Raw genomic sequence first — 18083 nt, 5'->3', positions numbered from 1 at the left:
AGATTTGTACTTATTGTGCAATATGGAGACAATACTACTGCTGCATGTTGGTGACTTGTGGAAGTCATTTGGTAGTTCACCAAACCTCAACCAGTGTGATTATCAGCAGAGTGTATGGAACTCCAGCAGAATCTTCAGAGATTTCCTGCACCGAGCAGAACATCTTTTTCCAAAGTTTCCGGTTAAGGGAAAAGCTCCTCTCCCACATAGTTCAAAGTGTTCGTTGTCTCCAGACACAAGACAAAGCTAAACACTGCTATCTACTATACAGTATACAGTTCTTCTGTAAAGATATATATGCACAGATCTTCTAACACTACCACCATGATAGCTAACACTGCTGTGTAAAACCCACAGCCTCTTCCCCTGAGTCTCAGATTCAGACCCTGACAGCAAACAGGTCGGGACACAACCAAGACATGGACAAGATTGCAGGCATAATGAAAGCAATGCCCTAGAGACTATGTGTCTTTACATGTAGGCATATTACTGAATAAGTGGGAGGGTGAAGGACTCAGCAAGTCATACAGTGGACTTTGCTGGTGTTGCTATGGTAACCCAGTGCACCTGGCACCCTTATCTCAGAACATTGACCTTGCTGGCAGGGGCTGATGGAAGTTGTAGTTCAACACCCTCCAGAAGGCCAAAGGTTCCCTATCACTGTTCAAGGCACTTCTACAATATAAAATATTTTTGATCTGCTAAGACCTTCAGGATGCTCCTTTAAAGCATACCATAACATCCAAAGAATTTTGAGGTTCTCTCACTCAAGATGATGTCTTGAAGCACTTGTGGTGGTGATTATTTTTATCATTTGCAGCTCATCACAAGGCCGTAAACAACTTGGGGTCAATGTACTTTTTAAAACAAAATCAAGAAAGACACCATATTCCTGATATTCCTGTGCAGTCTTTACAGTCTGCCACTCAAGCACATCTGATGGTGCTTGGCAATGTCCGACTGTCCTCAACACGAAATTGTGCATTTGGTGTGATGGCACTGGGGTCATAGAACTCTCTGCGTAATGATATCAAGCTTTCACCATCTGTAATGAGTTTTAGGTGCCAACTTAAGTCTTGGTTGTTCCAGCGAGCCTTTTGACAAAAACAGTGTCCTGTTTTTATAACCTTGTTAGGTGCCCTTTTCTGTACTTCTGTTTCTTTAATTAATTTTGCTTTGAATTTATTATGTTTTGGTTTTAATTGAGATCTTGTTCGCAGCAGAAATGTGCTTTTATATGGGCTTGTGGTACAGACATGAATAAAACAAGAATAGTAAATAGGTTGCTGGAATGTTGTATGTGGCTTACAGAGATTTCTAGGTTTTAAAAACTAATAAAAGCGAAGAAGAATGAATTAGGTAATGGACCGTGCATGAAATAATACAAAACATTGGCTTCTAGAAAAGTGATATCACCATTGGCTTTCGTGATTTATTTGCCTAGTCTTTCCTTATTTAGTCTCTCTCTAGACACTTTTCAAAGAATGCCCCCAAAACCAAATTAGTCCCTTAAGCTCTTCGTACTTTATAGCATGCTTTATGCTAACAAATAGTGAAGGCAGTCCATATCCTGTTGCAGTCCATGGCTAAAACTTCCAGTTGTTGGTCCCCCCCACCCCGGTTTTTTTAAATAGCACTGGAATTCACCCAAAGTAACCATAGAGACTCCTGCCAACCTAGCAGTTCAAAAGCACGTCAAAATGCAAGTAGATAAATAGGTACCGCTCTGGCGGGAAGGTAAACGGCGTTTCCGTGCACTGCTCTGGTTTGCCAGAAGCGGCTTAGTCATGCTGGCCACATGATCCGGAAGCTGTAAGCCGGCTCCCCTGGCCAATAAAGCAATATGAGCGTCACAATCCCAGAGTCGGCCACGACTGGACCTAGTGGTCAGGGGTCCCTTTACCTTTACCTTTAACCATAGAGAATACTGAAAAGGAAGGGAATAGAAAGGAAATAAGAGAACTTTATTTCTTCCAGGTCAATGAGGGGATATCAAGTGTACCCAAAATAACTTTAGTCACATCTCTTTAAAAAACAAAAAACCCTGTTTGACTAAATTGAAGCAATAACAAAAAGATGTTGCATTTTATTTGGGATATATTAAATAAGCAAGCTGGAAAGAAGCCATAATAAGCAGAATCCAAATTAAACACTGCTTGGAAAGCCAAATGTGTGTTTTCTAATATGTGTGAGTAAATTGGAGCTCTCCATTCGATTTTTCTGCCTCTAGGGACATACAGGCATAAATAATGGCAAACACATGAAACAAAGTACTTGGAAATGTTTAAGAATGCTAGTTTCCAAATGCCAGTTTCATTTGTCTCAACTGGGCTTGTCTATACTGCTAGAGGGTGTCAATGTCGAGGTGCTGTAGAGTACATCTGATCCCTAGGAGCAACCTTAGAAACTGAAGTCTGTACATTTTGCATTTCATTCCCTCCATCATATTTCTGCTGATGCTTCCTCCACAATGGTATAAAACAATCCAATGCATAATGGGTGTGCATGGATTTCATTGCTCTGTGATTGCACTATCATCCCCATCTTATGCCGTTCACAACACACACACGCACACACACACTTATATATGCCTATATGCCTCTTCATTTATTTATTTTAAAATCAACTTGGGAGATTTTAAGATCAAGTCGATGTAGCAGAGGGAAAGGAATTCTTTTGTGATTGAAGAATAAAACAGTGGTGCGTAACACTAACAATGCATGTGTGCTTTCCAAGGCTAATCTAAAGCAAAAATGCTCATCCAGCAGCTTTAAATATCATTTGGAACAGGAAAAGCTTATGCAGGCCATATTCATTGTGTATTCCAACATTCGTGGCTTTAGCAGATCATTCCACTATTTTTTTCATCCCCTACTTTACTATAATTCCAATTTTCAATATGCCTTCTCAGGAGAGGGGTGTTGTTGTTTTTTTTTGGGGGGTATATTGGCAGTAACTGGCCCACCTGTACTTACTTATCAGCAGACATCTTTTCCCTGCACTCCAGTGGGAAATATGGGTACGATGGTGTTTTTCTTTCCTCCCAAATATATATGGGAGAGTTATGTGCATGATTTCCTTTTAACATTAACAGGAGTAGCCTGTATTGCACTACATTAGTAGACCCCAACCCCAATATATAGCTGGCAGTAATTTACTGCCTGATCAAGCAATATGAGAAGTTGTTTGCCATACATCCAGACCTTTGTTCGCTTCTCTGTGCTGGGGAGCCAAAAAAAAAGAAAGAAAGAGCTAAATATCTTTATGGCTAACATTAGTAATTCTATACATTAAGGATCAAATCTAATTCTGCCGAGCCTAATAGTGGAGAGGAGGGTGGCCTGCAGTCAAAAGTACGGAACTCCGATACAGATTTTGGGTTCTGTTTAAGCTCTCCACAAACTGTCAGCGTGAAAACAAGCTGCCTAGTCTTGCTTTCTCGAGAGAGAAATATAATAGGAAAGCTTACATTGCAGGGCTTTTTTTCGTAAAGGGCAGCACAATACCCAGAAGGAATGTGATATAAAACCTCAGTCTTTTCTGAGCCTAATGACACTAGCAGGCTGACGTGGTTAAGGTTTGGAGCTTTTTCGGTTCGGAAAGATGAGTGTAAAGCGTGGATGTGCTAGAGGCGTATGAAGTGAGTTGTGTTGAGACAATGGAAATAGAGAGGCTTTTCTTCCTTTCTCGTACTTGAATCTGGGCCCATTCAAGGAAGCTGAGTATTCGGGGCAGGCAAAATAAAGGATTTCTCCACTCTTTGGGATTTGCTCACACAAGATGGCCACTTTATAAGAAGATTGCACAAGTTCTAATTACAGTGGAACCTCTACTTAGCACCATAACCTGTTCTGGCGGCTCATCCTTTAGACAAAATGGGTCACTAATAGAAACGCCATTGTGCGCATGTGGAGACAGTGGCAGCTGTTTCTGTGCGTGCGCAAATCGCGGCAAACCCGATATTTACTTCTGGGTTTACTGCAGTCGCGACTTGGATTGGGTCCAAGTAGAGGCGGTCCTAATTAGAGGTTCCACTGTAGATGTGACTTCAGTTTCTTAACCTAGAACAAGATTGACTTGGGTTTCTGCACTCGTTGTACTAGAAACACTGCACCTGATAAGCTGAGCGACTGCTGAATTATATAGCCAAGTGTGTGTCTAAGGCAGATTGAAATATACTCGGAGTCCTACAGTGATTTCATGCTCCGTTTTGCAGCTTGTAAAACACTGATTGAATTTCCCCCCAAACCTCAGGCCTTTATATACATTATTTACACAATGAGTCCCGTCTGATTGGCTGATTCTGCTTCCCTCATGGAGCCTGATTGGTCTTCTCCTGCAGGCCAATCAGTTGTTGCATTCTAGGATCCTACCAGCCGAATAGGCTGATTAACTTCCTCCTGGAGCCTGATTGGTCTTTTCCTGCAAGCCAATCAGTTGTTGCATTCTAGGATCCTACCTGCCAATTGTTCTGGGATCCAAGCTTTGTACATAACACAGATTGAGAATGTTAATGCAGATGGGGGAAATCAAGTAGGAGATCTATAATAATAATAATAATAATAATAATAATAATAATAATAATAATAATAATAATTTATTTGTACCCCACCCATCTGGCTGGGTTTCCCCAGTCACTCTGGGCGGCTTCCATAGAAACCAAAAAACACTAAAATATCATACATTAAAAACTTCCCTGAACAGGGCTGCCTTAAGATGTCTTCTGAATGTCAGGTAGTTGTTTATCATTTTGACATCTGATGGGAGGGCGTTCCACAGGGCGGGCGCCACTACCGAAAAGGCCCTCTGCCTGGTTCCCTGTAGCTTTGCTTCTCGCAATGAGGGAACCGCCGGAAGGCCCTCGGCGCTGGACCTCAGCGTCCGGGCAGAACGATGGGGGTGGAGACGCTCCTTCAGGTATACTGGGCCGAAGCCATTTAGGGCTTTAAAGGTCAACACCAGCACTTTGAATTGTGCTCGGAAACGTACTGGGAGCCAATGTAGGTCTTTCAAGACCGGTGTTATGTGGTCTCGGCGGCCACCCCCAGTCACCAGTCTAGCTGCCACATTCTGGATTAACTGTAGTTTCCGAGTCACCTTCAAAGGTAGCCCCACGTAGAGCGCATTGCAGTAGTCCAAGCGGGAGATAACTAGAGCATGCACCACTCTGGCGAGACAGTTCGCGGGCAGGTAGGGTCTCAGCCTGCGTACCAGGTGGAGTTGGTAGACAGCTGCCCTGGATACAGAATTGACCTGTGCCTCCATGGACAGCTGTGAGTCCAAAATGACTCCCAGGCTACGCACCTGGTCCTTCAGGGGCACAGTTACCACATTCAGGACCAGGGAGTCCTCCACACCAGCCCGCCCCCTGTCCCCCAAAAACAGTACTTCTGTCTTGTCAGGATTCAACTTCAATCCATTAGCCGCCATCCATCCATCCATCTACTTCTCATGTCTTACAATCCCATCTTCCCTTTTTCCAAAAGCAAAAAGCAAGTGAATTCCCCGCCCCCCTTTTGCAGGGAGGGAGAGGGAAACAGGGGCAGATAGGAGGGAGATGCCTGACATCTCCACAAATGAAAATATTGAAACCACTTGAAGAATGTAGATAAGACCACCACACTTTTGTCTTCAGCAGAAGGCATTCCACTCACAAGGAGCATGTTGTACAAAAACATTTACTCAAAAAGTAACAAGGTGCCTGGAGATTATATACATAAATACTGCTCTACTCAGCAGTGAAATTTACATGCAACAGTTTCTTGTAGCTGTGAGTAAATATGAATAGTTTCTGACGTTTAACACGGGATCATCATAAGGCGCACCTCCTGTGGCTTGTGTAGCTCCCTCTTCAGTTGTTAATTAAATCACCGGGCTGGTAGGAGACTTCTTATCTTCCCAGCCCTGATTGACTAGGAGGTTTGGAACAGGGAAGTCTCCATCTCATGCATCCAAACTTGTAAACAGCAGTAAAAACATCACATGGCAACGTCAACAAGGCTCCTTGCCTATATATAACAACAATGTGAATTAATTGTAATAAATTTCAATATACTTCTGAGCACCTTTGAAATTACAATCTGTAGTGGAGAGTTAATAAAGAGGGTGTCTGCTGATGACTGAAAATAATTTTTCCCCTAGTCAGTCTGTGACGTCCAAGTCCCTAAGCAGAGAATTGGATTTCTTCAGCATCATGCAACTAGGCAATTTCTGAGCCAGCAAAGGAGATCAGACTTCTTTTATTACTAAAAGAAGTTTCCTCCTGTTCTACAAACTGGCTGTTAAAACTGCGTTATTTACAGTGCAATCCTATATGCTTCTACTCAGAGGTTAGACTTGTTTACTTAAATGGGACTTAATCCCAAGGATCGCAGTCTTAAGAGCACATTATCTAAACCTCCTGGTGGTGATCAGCGTCCACACAAGCAATTTTCCTGTTTCATTTTCAGGATTTTCTCTCTAGAAATGTGCCTATGAGGCAGTGCAGTCAGGGTGAGGAGTTACAATGTGCACACTCCTTCCTTTTGGGAGGTTTTGCCGGAACAAAAAATCTGTTTTGTTTTTCCATTCAGTTTAGTTTTTTCATTAGTTTAAATTGCATTTGTTGTGTTTGGTCAGAATCCCCTTGTCCTAGTCCCTGTTGATTTCAGTGGAGAGTTGGCACCTGTATCTCTTGGTAATTTTCATCCAAATTTTGAGGCACTCTAATCCCCTGAGGCATGAGAAGTTCCAAATTTCCAAGGGTTAAGACAAAGGTTCCCATTTTACAGGCAACCAGACAAGACCTATAAATTAAAAATACTGTATTTCTTTTCAAGTTCTCATCGTCGGCGTTGCTACTTGAATACTGCTTCTAGGTATGTGTGGGCAAGCCCATTCCCACTCTTAACTTATTTGACCTAAGGCTTAATACTGACTCAGTACTTGCTTGACCATGCTCTCATTTACTCTGTTCAGCATAAAACCAAGAACTTCTACAGAAATGCTGCCCTCTTCTTAGATTTTAGGTCATGACAAAATATTTTTGACCCTCCTGGAAAAAAAGGAGCTAGTTCTTACAACTATTGCACAGTGGAACCTTGGTTCTTGAACTTAATCCATTCCAGAAGTCTGTTCCGACTCCCGAAATCGTTCAAAAACCAAGGCACAGCTTCCGATTGGCTGCAGGAGTTTCCTGCACTCAAGTAGAAGCCAGCAGCTTTGGACGTTTGGCTTCTGAAAAACGTTCGAAAACCAGAACACTTCCAGGTTTTCAGCATTCGGGAGCCAATTTGTTCGCAACTAAGTCATTCGAGAACCAAGGTTCCACTGTTATAAATATTGTATTCTTAGCCATTTTGAAACTGCTGGTCTATGAGTCTAATAAACTGTAATCTGTATTTACGTTGGTCTATGTAGGAAGCTGCCTTGTATGGAGTGAGATCATTACTCACTTCGTTTTATGTGGCCTACACTGACTTGTAGCATCTCTCCAGGCCTTCAGAGAGGATTCTTTTCCAGCTCTACCCAGAGATGTCAAAAATTAAACGTGCACAGTATGGGCCCCATCACAGCTTCAGGCCCTCCTCTTAACCACCACGGCTCTGAAAATACTGCTGTGTTCGTGCGTGTTGGAAGTAGCTAGTGCGTCTGCATGTGTAGCCCTTGCTTTTCAGATCTTGGTACATGTCTGAAAGATTTCCAAGTGCAGATGCCAAAAGAATGTATATGTCATTATCTCTGGGGTTTTGTAGAAGCATCAAGTAGGAAAGGGGATATGTTTTATTGGAGTTTGCTGCTGACCGTGCATAAGACTTTTTTCCCCCTTTTAGTTTCACAGAGTTGAAAATAAATATGAGCCATAGACATATGATTTAATCTTCTTTTTAAAAAAGAAATTCAACGAGGTTGGGTTATGCTTAAAAATGCATCTAGGTGCAAAGTTCATCTTCATTTACATTGACACCTATTGCTTATGTGTGGTAAAAACCTTGGCACCTCAAATCCCAAGTGGAAAATAATTTCTGCAGTATAAATGTTAGATTGTAGTAGATAAGCCACAGTCAAAGGAGAATTGGAAGGGACAAAGTCCACCCTTTTGGGGGGGGTGTACCATTCAACTAGACAAAAATTAAGGAAGCACTGGAGGATTAATAGACATAACTTCTGTTTTAATGGAATTTTAAACACTGCAAATGACTGAAACACCCAACAACAAGTTGGTGACAAATTACACTTTGCATTCAATTTTTTTGTGGTTTGAAGAGATTTCATGTGGTGTTTCCTTTGCCCCAAAGTTTTAACCTTTCTCATTCCACTTTTCCAGAAGCAACATGTTCTTTGAGTCTGAATAACCCTGCTAAAAAAATTGAAGTAGAAATGGAATACATCTTACAGGTCACATACCTATTCATTGCATATGAAAAGCGAAAGGAAAAACAAATCTCAGTGGAGATTTCATACCCTTTGTTTTCAAAAAAAATATGTTAAGGAGTGCGTGAGAGAGGCTGGAGAACTGTGTGGGATATTTGTGAAGCCAACATAAGAGGTATAATTATGCAAATACCTTCCCAATTAAAGGAGAAGCATAAAGGGAATTGCTTGAACAGAGTGCTAGAAAAACTGAAACTGTACAGGAAAGCAGCAGCAACTTAAAAAAACACACACACCTTAATGATAGTAAGCATTAAGGATAAAATTGCCTTTTAATTTACCACTTACCTCTGTTCACATCTTGTTACAGTCAGAAGTATAATTCTCTCCTTCGTCTATGTCTTTTGGTTTCAGTACAACTGTCGCTTTAAATTATCTTTTAAATGGGTGTGGAAAGAAAGCCTTCATTATTCCTCGGTGACCTTTACCAAACACAGGTTGCAGCAGGATTATGCATTAGAGGAAACCGTGAACTGTTTTTCTTAAGGCCCTAGTTTTTTAGCCAGCCAGTGGCTGCTCAGCTTTATTGCTGTTTCCTTTACTTTTTGAATCCCAGATGTGTCATCATGGTTGCATTTTTCATATATTCCTTCCTATGGCTGGATTGCTGTTGGAGGTTGGTGCAAGCACAGAAGTGGGGAAGAAAAAGACAAATTTGTATAATTGGGCTGCAGTCAGCTCCAGTTGCTAAATGGGTACCGTTACTCTCATTCTGACAATTCAAACTAAAACTAAGATGCCGAGGCTGCAATCCTATGTTGATTTCAGTATGTCTAGACTTCTGGATTTCAGTGGGTTGAGAGACACATTATGCTGCATAGGATTAGGCCATTGAAATAATTTTAGTATATGGAATCTTAACTGGGGTGGGGAAAGGTCCATTCTACCTATATATCCCTGGTCTCTGTAGTGGTTCAACTTAACCAATTAAGATAAACAAATGATTGCATGATGGCTGCTTGAAATCAGTGGGACGGCAGGGACTGCTCCATGTGGTTACAGTTGCTTCCTACATAACTTTGGCAAGTTTCATGACCCCACCAAAAAACATTATCTTGGCACAATGAAAGTGGCTGCATGTTCGAATATATTCACTCAAATGGCTTGCTGTATGTATTTTAGCTCTACCAAGGGGTGTTTTCAAGTGTCAACGTTTGACCTTCTGCAGGCAATGAAGGTCCTGGGAGGGAGGGAGGGAGTGGGGTAGGAGAGAGAATGATAGGAAGAGAGAGTTGTAGACTTTCATTAGCTTGTACACTATGATTATGGTGCATTACTTAGAACATGCTTTCAGCCAGGGGTGGCTAACTTCTTCTTCTTTTTGCTCCAAGGGACACAGCCATGCATGGCCAACCTTCTGAGGGTCAGGAGTGGGTATTGCCATCCTGCCTCAAGCACATGGAGGACACACAGCCTCCTCCTTAGCTGATGTGTGCACATCAGCTGAGGGTGTGGGAGTTCCACACCCTCCTCCACTCATCAGATTATTCAGTCATCTGGTTAACAGCGAGAAGGTGATGAGTAGGGAGGGGACAATAGGGATGAAAATTGCATCATCCTGCTTGAGTCCTGCATACTGAGCAAGCAACAATTGCTTTCTTGTGTAGTTTGGGGAAAGAAGGAGTGAAATGCAGGGGGAGGCCACATTTCCAACAACCAAACCTCACCCACCCACCCACTCCGAACACATGCATTTTTCTTGGTTGTGTGAAACTGCTGTCACTTGATCATTCACATATCATTTTGATGAATGTGATTGGTCTCAATCACATGTCTGCACTTGATGGATGAAGAAATTGGCTTTGCCATTTGGCTGGGTAATACAGAAAATTGGGCTACTCTAGACTACTAAGGGAGAGAACTCACTCTGGGGTGACCTGGCTGTGTGTTGGATGGTGGGGGGTTCATGTAATTCTTCCACCAAATGCTTCTAGGTACACAAGGAAATTTCTCGTCTATTACAGTATTTGGTGCAAAAGATCAGACTCAATGGCCTGGGTTGCATGTCATACTAAGCCAAACAATGGCTTAGCTCAAATTTATGGGCTCCTGGAGAAGAGAATGCAGTTGCTTTCTTCTTCCCCGATCATTCTGCTCTGTGCAGAGCTAAGTCCCGGTTTGACTTTGTGTGTCATTCAAACCTGAGCTGGTGGTTTTACCTCTCTCCAGAATAACTGCATGCCGTAACCAAGGTTTGTTCTGCGGTTTTCAGCTCATGGTTTGTACAGCAGAATTATACCATGAACCCAAGTTTGAATAACACTCAAAAGCAGGCTTAGCTCAGTGCAGCAGGAGAAGGACCAGGGAGGAACCAAGCACCCACAATCTGCTCTCACAATCTGAGTTTGTACATTCATTCCACGATTTGGCTTAGTGCAACCTGCATATTCTCTGCCTCTTGATCCTTACATTCTGTCTTCATCAACTTCTGGCTTGACGGATGACAGATGAGGTGTGTCCAGAAACACACTGATTTAGTGTGGGATGATTGTATTTGACAAGGCAAGAAATGAAAGGGCTTCAGCTTGCAGTGGTATCCTGACACATTGCAGATGATCCAGCAGTGCTGGCACAGAGCATAAGCTTTCTCTTGCAGGAAAAAGGCTACTGTACACCGTCCTGGTTCTGGAGGGATCTTGCAATGCCACAAATGAAAGTTGCAGCCCAGCCCAGAATTATGTGTGCATGTCAGTGCGATAGAAACACGTGCAATTGTGGACTGGATGGCAGCCAGCACCCTTTCTTCAAACTGAAAGGAGCAGCATTGAAGGGTGTGAACCCCTCACCTTCATTAATCATCTCGAAGAGCCAGATCTGCAGCTAGCAGCATAATGATTGCCTTTTGTCATAACCAATTGTTCATTGTTTTTCTCTTCCCAACAAGATCTAATGCAGAATAAAGAACTAGCCTCTGCAATGGTTGGGAAATAAGAACTATAAAAGACTCTTTGCATTACAACTTCTGAATTTGTAACTCCTCGGGTTATCTTTCTAATATATCAAAGGCTAACAGTGATTGCTTAGCTGCTGCAATGTGCTGAAGCTCTCCTTGGAAACTGTGTCACTGCAAGCGATTAGCATGTGTCTAATAAGTTTCTCCTTTGTCTTTGCTCATTCTGGACAAGAGATTGCCCAAACCAGAGTGGTTTACTTAAAATTCCAACCATTGTAGCCTTCAAGTAGTCACTTTAATAACAGGGTCTCTCACCTTATCCACAGCCCATTTAAGTCAGATGTATTTATCTAAATGAACCCATATAACATAACCTATAATGTAGTGCAGCATCTCTCTATGTTTTCTGTATAATCAAAATAAAAGCTCGGCAGGGAAGATCTCATAAAAATCCAAGCTCTTGACAGTTTACAAATTGTGGTTTGAGTCTCCGCTGCAGCGCAGGGAAGTGGACAGATCACAAAAAATACTGGCAGCTGAACTCACAGGATACATTTGTTTCCAGAACCTATTTGTAAAACTAGGCCAAATGAGGCTACTGAGTAAACAAAGGAAGTTTATTAGTTCCATGCAGAAGTGATATGTTCTCTCTGGGCACAATAGGAGCTGGTTGGATTTTAATTACAAGAAAGGAATGGTACAGTGTTTTAGTTCCATCATCAACATTTCCTAGCCTTAAGGGATGTAGGGTTTATTCTTTCTCCTGCAAGGGGGAATTGTGTACATAGTTTTTCATTAGCATAAGTGGGAGTCACTTTGCATGCATAAGCCTATTGTGCATTGATTAGAGAAGGCAGCGTCCCTATTGTGGAACCCATCTTGAATAAAAATAAACATTATTTCACAGTGTTATTTTTTGCTGAGGTACATGTTATGTTTGGTTAACCTCATACGAAGAAAGGCAAACATGTCATATGGCATTCTATTTGTAGAAGTTCCTGTTTGGGAACTTGCACATGGCCAACCTGATCCGAATTGGCCTGATGGTGGGATGATTTCATGCCATCGGTATTCACAAAAAAACATATGACAATATGTTGGTGGGCAATTTGCTTTGATGTTTGTGTGTTGACCAGAGCTGGGCGAAGGACAGCTTTGCCATATATAAAAGCACCCTTTGGCTGATGTAACTTGAAATGCGTAACTAATAAGGTACTTTTAATAAACAACAATGGATACCACGGGACTGCAATGCATTTGCCATTTTCAGTCATTCTAATCATTTGGAATGAGCAGCCAAAGGTGGGGGCAGTAGACCGTAACCCCCAACCGAGACGTCTTCCTTTCAGTATCCAAAATTGAGACTGTGTGCGTACACTTGTGCGTACACATACAGGTTTGGGGTTTAGCCTGGTGCTACAGTACCATCCCACCAGTGCATGTCTGTCCAACATGGTAGAACATCTGAAAGGAGCATCGTGTGGCAAATAAAGCTGGTGCGTGTATATACCACCCATTACAAGACATCAGTCTTCTAAGAGCTGGATTTGAGTACGGGCTGGTATTGGGGCAGGATTGGAGCTTTTTTGTGATTGCTTGGGGTTTTATTCCCCCTCCCTTGGTAAATATTCTTATTTTTACTATTTCACCCTGAACAGATTCTTTGTGGTGGCCAAGTAAATTCTTAGTCCACTCTGAAAAGCAGGTCCAGCCATTGCAGAATTACTTAACCATGGAGACCCTCTCTACACACAGGCCTTCAACCCATATACAAATGAGTGTTGGTAATAACTTGGGTTGGATGAAACAGTATTGGTTAGATCCATGTCCCTTACAAATGAGTTGATTGGCATGCCTGTTCAACTCCAATTCCATGCAGATTTTTTAAGGGGAAATGCTTTAAATTCTGCACACTTTTGTAAAGAGATTTCATTTGTTTTCAAGAACCTGTGAAATGGTCCAAGGCGTCATTCCGTCTGCTAAACAAAGCTGTTGCTAAAAGCACAGCACTTTTGAATATTAAGTTGTGCTACCCTTCTTGGATAATTATATGAAGAAAAAGATGGCTGCCTTTATATACTGGGGGAAGCAGCCATATCTTCCCCTGTACTGTGCCCCTGGCTGCCTTACAGTGTCCCTAAAAGCAGCCGACAGTAGTTCTGTAAAAGAAACAGGAAGCCATTGGACCATCTTGTACAAATATAGGTTGGGACTAACCATGTACTAGAAAGGTTTATAAACATTTCAGACTTACCCACATGTCTACATTCTGATCCACACTTGATCCAGCAGGTAAGGAATGGAGAGGTTCACTTCTAAATGCATAGTGAAATGAACTCCTATCCTTCATTACAAGATAAGAACTTAAAAGTGCAGCTTGATCAGACCCAAAGCCTGTCTGGTCCATCATTCTGTTCTCATGGCGACCAGCATGATGCCTGTGGGATGCCTTGCAAGCAGGTGGTTTTCTGCTCAGGAATTCTCATTAATTCCTCTGATACTGTAGGTGTTATATAGTGATTGTGACTAGTAGCCATTTGAGGGCAGATCCCACCATACATTTAAAGTGCATACAATGCACACTTGAAGCACACAACTTTCCCCAAAGACTCCTGGGAATTGTAGTTGTTTTTGTTTTTGTAATTCATCTTTGTTGTAAAAAAAATGCTTTCTTAACATGAAACCACAGTTTTGGTTTCTTGTTGATGAACATGTAATTCTAAATCATAATAAAGTAAAACAAAGATATATTCTTAATCATTTGATTCATTGATATTCTAATTACCTCTGACTTCCCTCTCCTCCTTACTTGGGTCTTTTAAAGTTCTTGGTTGAATGCATATCATGATAAATATAGATTGCTGGTAACCAACTTTTTCACTACTATTTAATGTTTCTCATTACAAGAGTTAATCTAAACCAGTCAAAATTTTTAGTTCTCCACAGTGGTCTTTCAGGTATTGTTTAAATATATTCCAAACTTTACTAAATTTTTGTTTCCCTTATCTGCCCTGTCAGTTTATCCACCTCAGCATATTCCATCAATTTAATCAGCCAATCTTTTTTTGATGGTATGGTCTCACTTTTCCAATTCTGTGCAATCAAAACTCTCAGGAATTGTAGTTCCACCCTCACAGAGTTACAGTTCCCAGCACCATTAACAAGTGGCAGTTCCCAGGGTTCTTTTGAGAAAGTCTTGTGCTCTAAACGTGTGCCTTAGATCTGTGGCCTACTCCCCTTTTAAAGTTATCCATGTTGGTGGCAATTGCTACATCTGGTAGTGAAATCCAAAGTATCTATGTGTTTTGGGGAAAGTGCTTCCTTTTGTCTGTCATGTGTGTCCTATCATTCTGCTTCACTGAATGGTCCTGGGTTCAGGTACAGAGAGAGAGGAAACCTCTTCTCAATCCATTTTCTTCACAACATGGGTAATTTTATACACCTTTGTCATATCCCCCTTCACTTGCTTTTCTCCTGCCCAAAACTAAAACAAAAACTAAAAGTTGCAACCTTTCCTCATAGGGCCAGTCTCTTGATCATTTCTGTCGATCATTTCTGGCTCTAACAGCATCCTTTTTTTAGGTATGGTAACCAAATCTGTGTATGATATTCCAAGCATGGTTGTAAAAAGGCAAAGAATTCGGGAGAGGTAAATCTTGCATTTTGTTTCAAAAGAAAGCATAGCGGTTAGTACATAGTTGCCTCTGGGTGAAATTCGATCTGCCAGACTACTTCTTGTTTGGAAAAGGAAGGGTCTGTCCACTGAAAATGAGTTATAAGTCTTGTGTGAGAAGTGGTATCTGCAGAGTGATGTGATCTATCCTGCGAGCATTAACCTCTAAAACATTCAGGGCATGGAGGGTATAATATACAACACGGTTGTGTCAATTATGTATCTGCAAGAGAAATACAAGTGTACTGTATTGTGGAATAGTATAAACACTCAGAAGACTGCTTGCCTACAATGGCTTTCAGCTGATTTAGGACTTTGTAACCTCTTTTCTACTTGATTCAAGTTACTCTTTAAAAGTGTGTGTGTGGGGGGAAAGAATACTACTAGTTGAAGTTCTAGACAATGTTAATGGTCAACATGACTGCATACCTTGCTGGCTGGGGGCATGAAAGCTGCTACATTGGAAGGATGTTGTTCCTTTTAAATCTCAACAAAACAGAATGTCCCTGGGTTTCTTAGAATTGCTTCACCCAGTATTTCTCCTTCCCTACACATGCATTAGTATTCATGGCACAGAAAAATGGTAATGTGTGAAAGCGATCAGTTTTCACTTGAAATGAAGAGATTATGGTCATTATTAACACCCAAACTTGGTGTGCACAGTTGAGCATCCATAAAAATAACTGGATCCAAGTGCATTCTTTTTCTATGGATCTGAGAGAATTGGGTTGAGGTGGTATATAACTGTGAAGCACTCTGAAACTGTAGATTCCTGTGGCATGATAAATCTTTTGGAATGGTTATGGCTATGGCTTTTTTAAAAAAGTATAGTTAATGTGCCCCTAGTTTTCTAGCCTTCAGGGAGGAGTGGGGTTGTTTGAGAAAAAAAATGGTTTATTGCTTGTATTCCAGTGCTTGACTAATCCCTGGGTAGGACTTGTTAATCTGCTTCTCATAAATTAATACTGTGCATTTGGCTTGCAGCTACAACCAGCCCCTGAACAGTGTATTGTGGGATATGGGACAAGATAAAGATTGTGCCTGAAGCAATATCAATTGAACAAAACCTGATTGGCACAGCTAGTCCACTGTTGCTTGTGAGGGCAGGCATTGTTTGATCAAAAGAACAGCCATGTATCAGTTAACTTAATCCACGATTGATTGGCAGGGGCATCTTCACATGTCCAATTATTGTGCAGTCAAAATGATCAACCCACTGGTATACAAAGCAAGCATATTTTTGTATCAGGCTCCATGGGCCTCCTGTAGCATTTCCAAAATGTATATGGTGGGGTGTTTTGTTTTTTACTCTGGGGGCTTAGATGCCAGAATCATAGAATTGTAGAGTTGGAAGGATCCCCTAGTGGCGCTGGTGGAGGAACCGGGGTGCGGGGTGTGTGCCTCTGCCTAGGGGCATCTAGTCCAACCCCCTTCAATTCAGGATTCGCAGCTAAAGAATCCCTGACAGATGGCCACCCCACCTCTGCTTTAAAACCTGCAGTGAAGGAGAGCAATGCTCTGTACCATCTCGATCTGCCTGTTGTCAAGAGAAGCCTCTTATCAGAATGGCTCCTAGCAATAGATTCCCTTTTTAAAGGAAGTTTCTCCCCTGTTCATTAAACGTCTGGGGAGGGATGGAGGGAGACAGTATAGGCTCCATCACCATCTGATCTCTGCAGAGTAATTGCAGCCTGCTTTTTCAGGGTTTCCAGTTGCACAGGTAGAGCCCTCTGCATGTGTGTGCTGGGTTTCTTTCAGACTTTGCAATGAATGCATGTAGATTACTGGCTTCCCCACCCTCCCACCCCCACAGAGTTATTGAACATGGTAATAGCAACATATGGAAAAGGACTATGTTTGCTGTAACAAGGCAAACTTTAGGAAATGCCTTCCCAACGTGCCTTTAGCAAGCTGCCGACTGACATTATGGTTTCTTTTCATATTTCACTATAAAGAGTTTTCTGTGAGATGCTTCTTAAAAACAGCAGTATTTCTGCCACTGATATCGCCTGTGAACTAATCTTTTCTCATTTTAATCATCTACGATTGTAGCAGTTTTATAATATAAATATTGAAAAGCGCTCCTCCTTCCCTGACCTTGCTCTGTGTTTCCCCTTTCTATGGTGTATTAATCACAGGTGGTTCTGCGAGGGCAAAGAACTGCAAAATTCTCCCGATATTCAGATCTGCTGTGAAAGTGGAGGGCTCCATACACTAATTATAGCAGAAGCCTTTGAGGACGACACAGGGCGCTACTGTTGCCTGGCCTCAAATTCTGTTGGTTCTGATTCTACATCAGCAGAACTGTTTGTTGAAGGTAAGAGAGAGCATCAACTGAAGGTCACAAACAGGAAAAGAAGTGAAAACATTATGCTTTAGATGCCATTGGTTCCAAGAGTCAGCCCAAGCATAGGCAAACTCGGCCCTCCAGATGTTTTTTTGGGACTACAACTCCCATCATCCCTGACCACTGGTCCTGTTAGCTAGGGATCATGGGAGTTGTAGTCCCAAAACATCTGGAGGGCCGAGTTTGCCTATGCCTGGTCTAAACCCACCTGGAATGGGGCTCATTACCATTCAGTAGTTTTAAGCATAATGCTACAGTGATGGGAGTTCGGGGTTGTTTTTGTTTTTTTAAAAAAACTTGTTTGTTTTGAAGTGTTCTAGACTCCATGACAGCATCCATCATCCTTGAACATACCCTTTTCCATCCCCTGTAGGTGCCAGCTCTTCTGATTCTGACAGTGAGGTTTTCAGATCAAAATCTGGAGCCATGCCACAGTAAGTTTACATAGCAAAACTTAATTATACACTTTGTATCTAGGACGCTTTGGGGGGGATTATTGCAAAGTTGTTCTGCTTCACCTCTTGCAGTCATTCCATGGGGTGGAAAGACTAACCAGCGTTAATTAATGATCAGATCCTGTTAAAATATTGCATTGCACGTTAAACATGGGGCAGCACAGATACAGATTCTGGTTCAGAGTCTCTATTTTGAAAGCCTTTTCTGCCTATACATTGTTTTGCAGAAACAGTGAAGTACATGTTCATACTGCTGCATGTATTTTTTTTACCATGTACTTTTCACAGATAGTTATCACCTTT

The 18083-nt window shown here is 41.8% G+C and overlaps 1 protein-coding gene across 4 annotated transcripts in view; it reads left to right on the top strand.

Annotated features, from left to right (window-relative positions):
• Nucleotides 1-18083, top strand: part of PALLD (palladin, cytoskeletal associated protein) — a 240967-nt gene that overhangs the window by 88400 nt on the left and 134484 nt on the right. For all 4 annotated transcript variants that reach the window (XM_081208669.1, XM_081208668.1, XM_081208670.1 and 1 more), the window contains 2 exons: nucleotides 17117-17295; nucleotides 17699-17759. In XM_081208669.1, the coding sequence (XP_081064795.1) occupies nucleotides 17117-17295; nucleotides 17699-17759 (240 nt within the window). The remainder of the gene's footprint in view (nucleotides 1-17116; nucleotides 17296-17698; nucleotides 17760-18083) is intronic.

Source organism: Podarcis bocagei (genome assembly GCF_964188305.1).
Source record: "Podarcis bocagei genome assembly, chromosome: 9".
Classification (NCBI taxonomy): Eukaryota; Metazoa; Chordata; class Lepidosauria; order Squamata; family Lacertidae; genus Podarcis; species Podarcis bocagei.
This window is presented reverse-complemented; position numbering and strand designations above follow the sequence as displayed.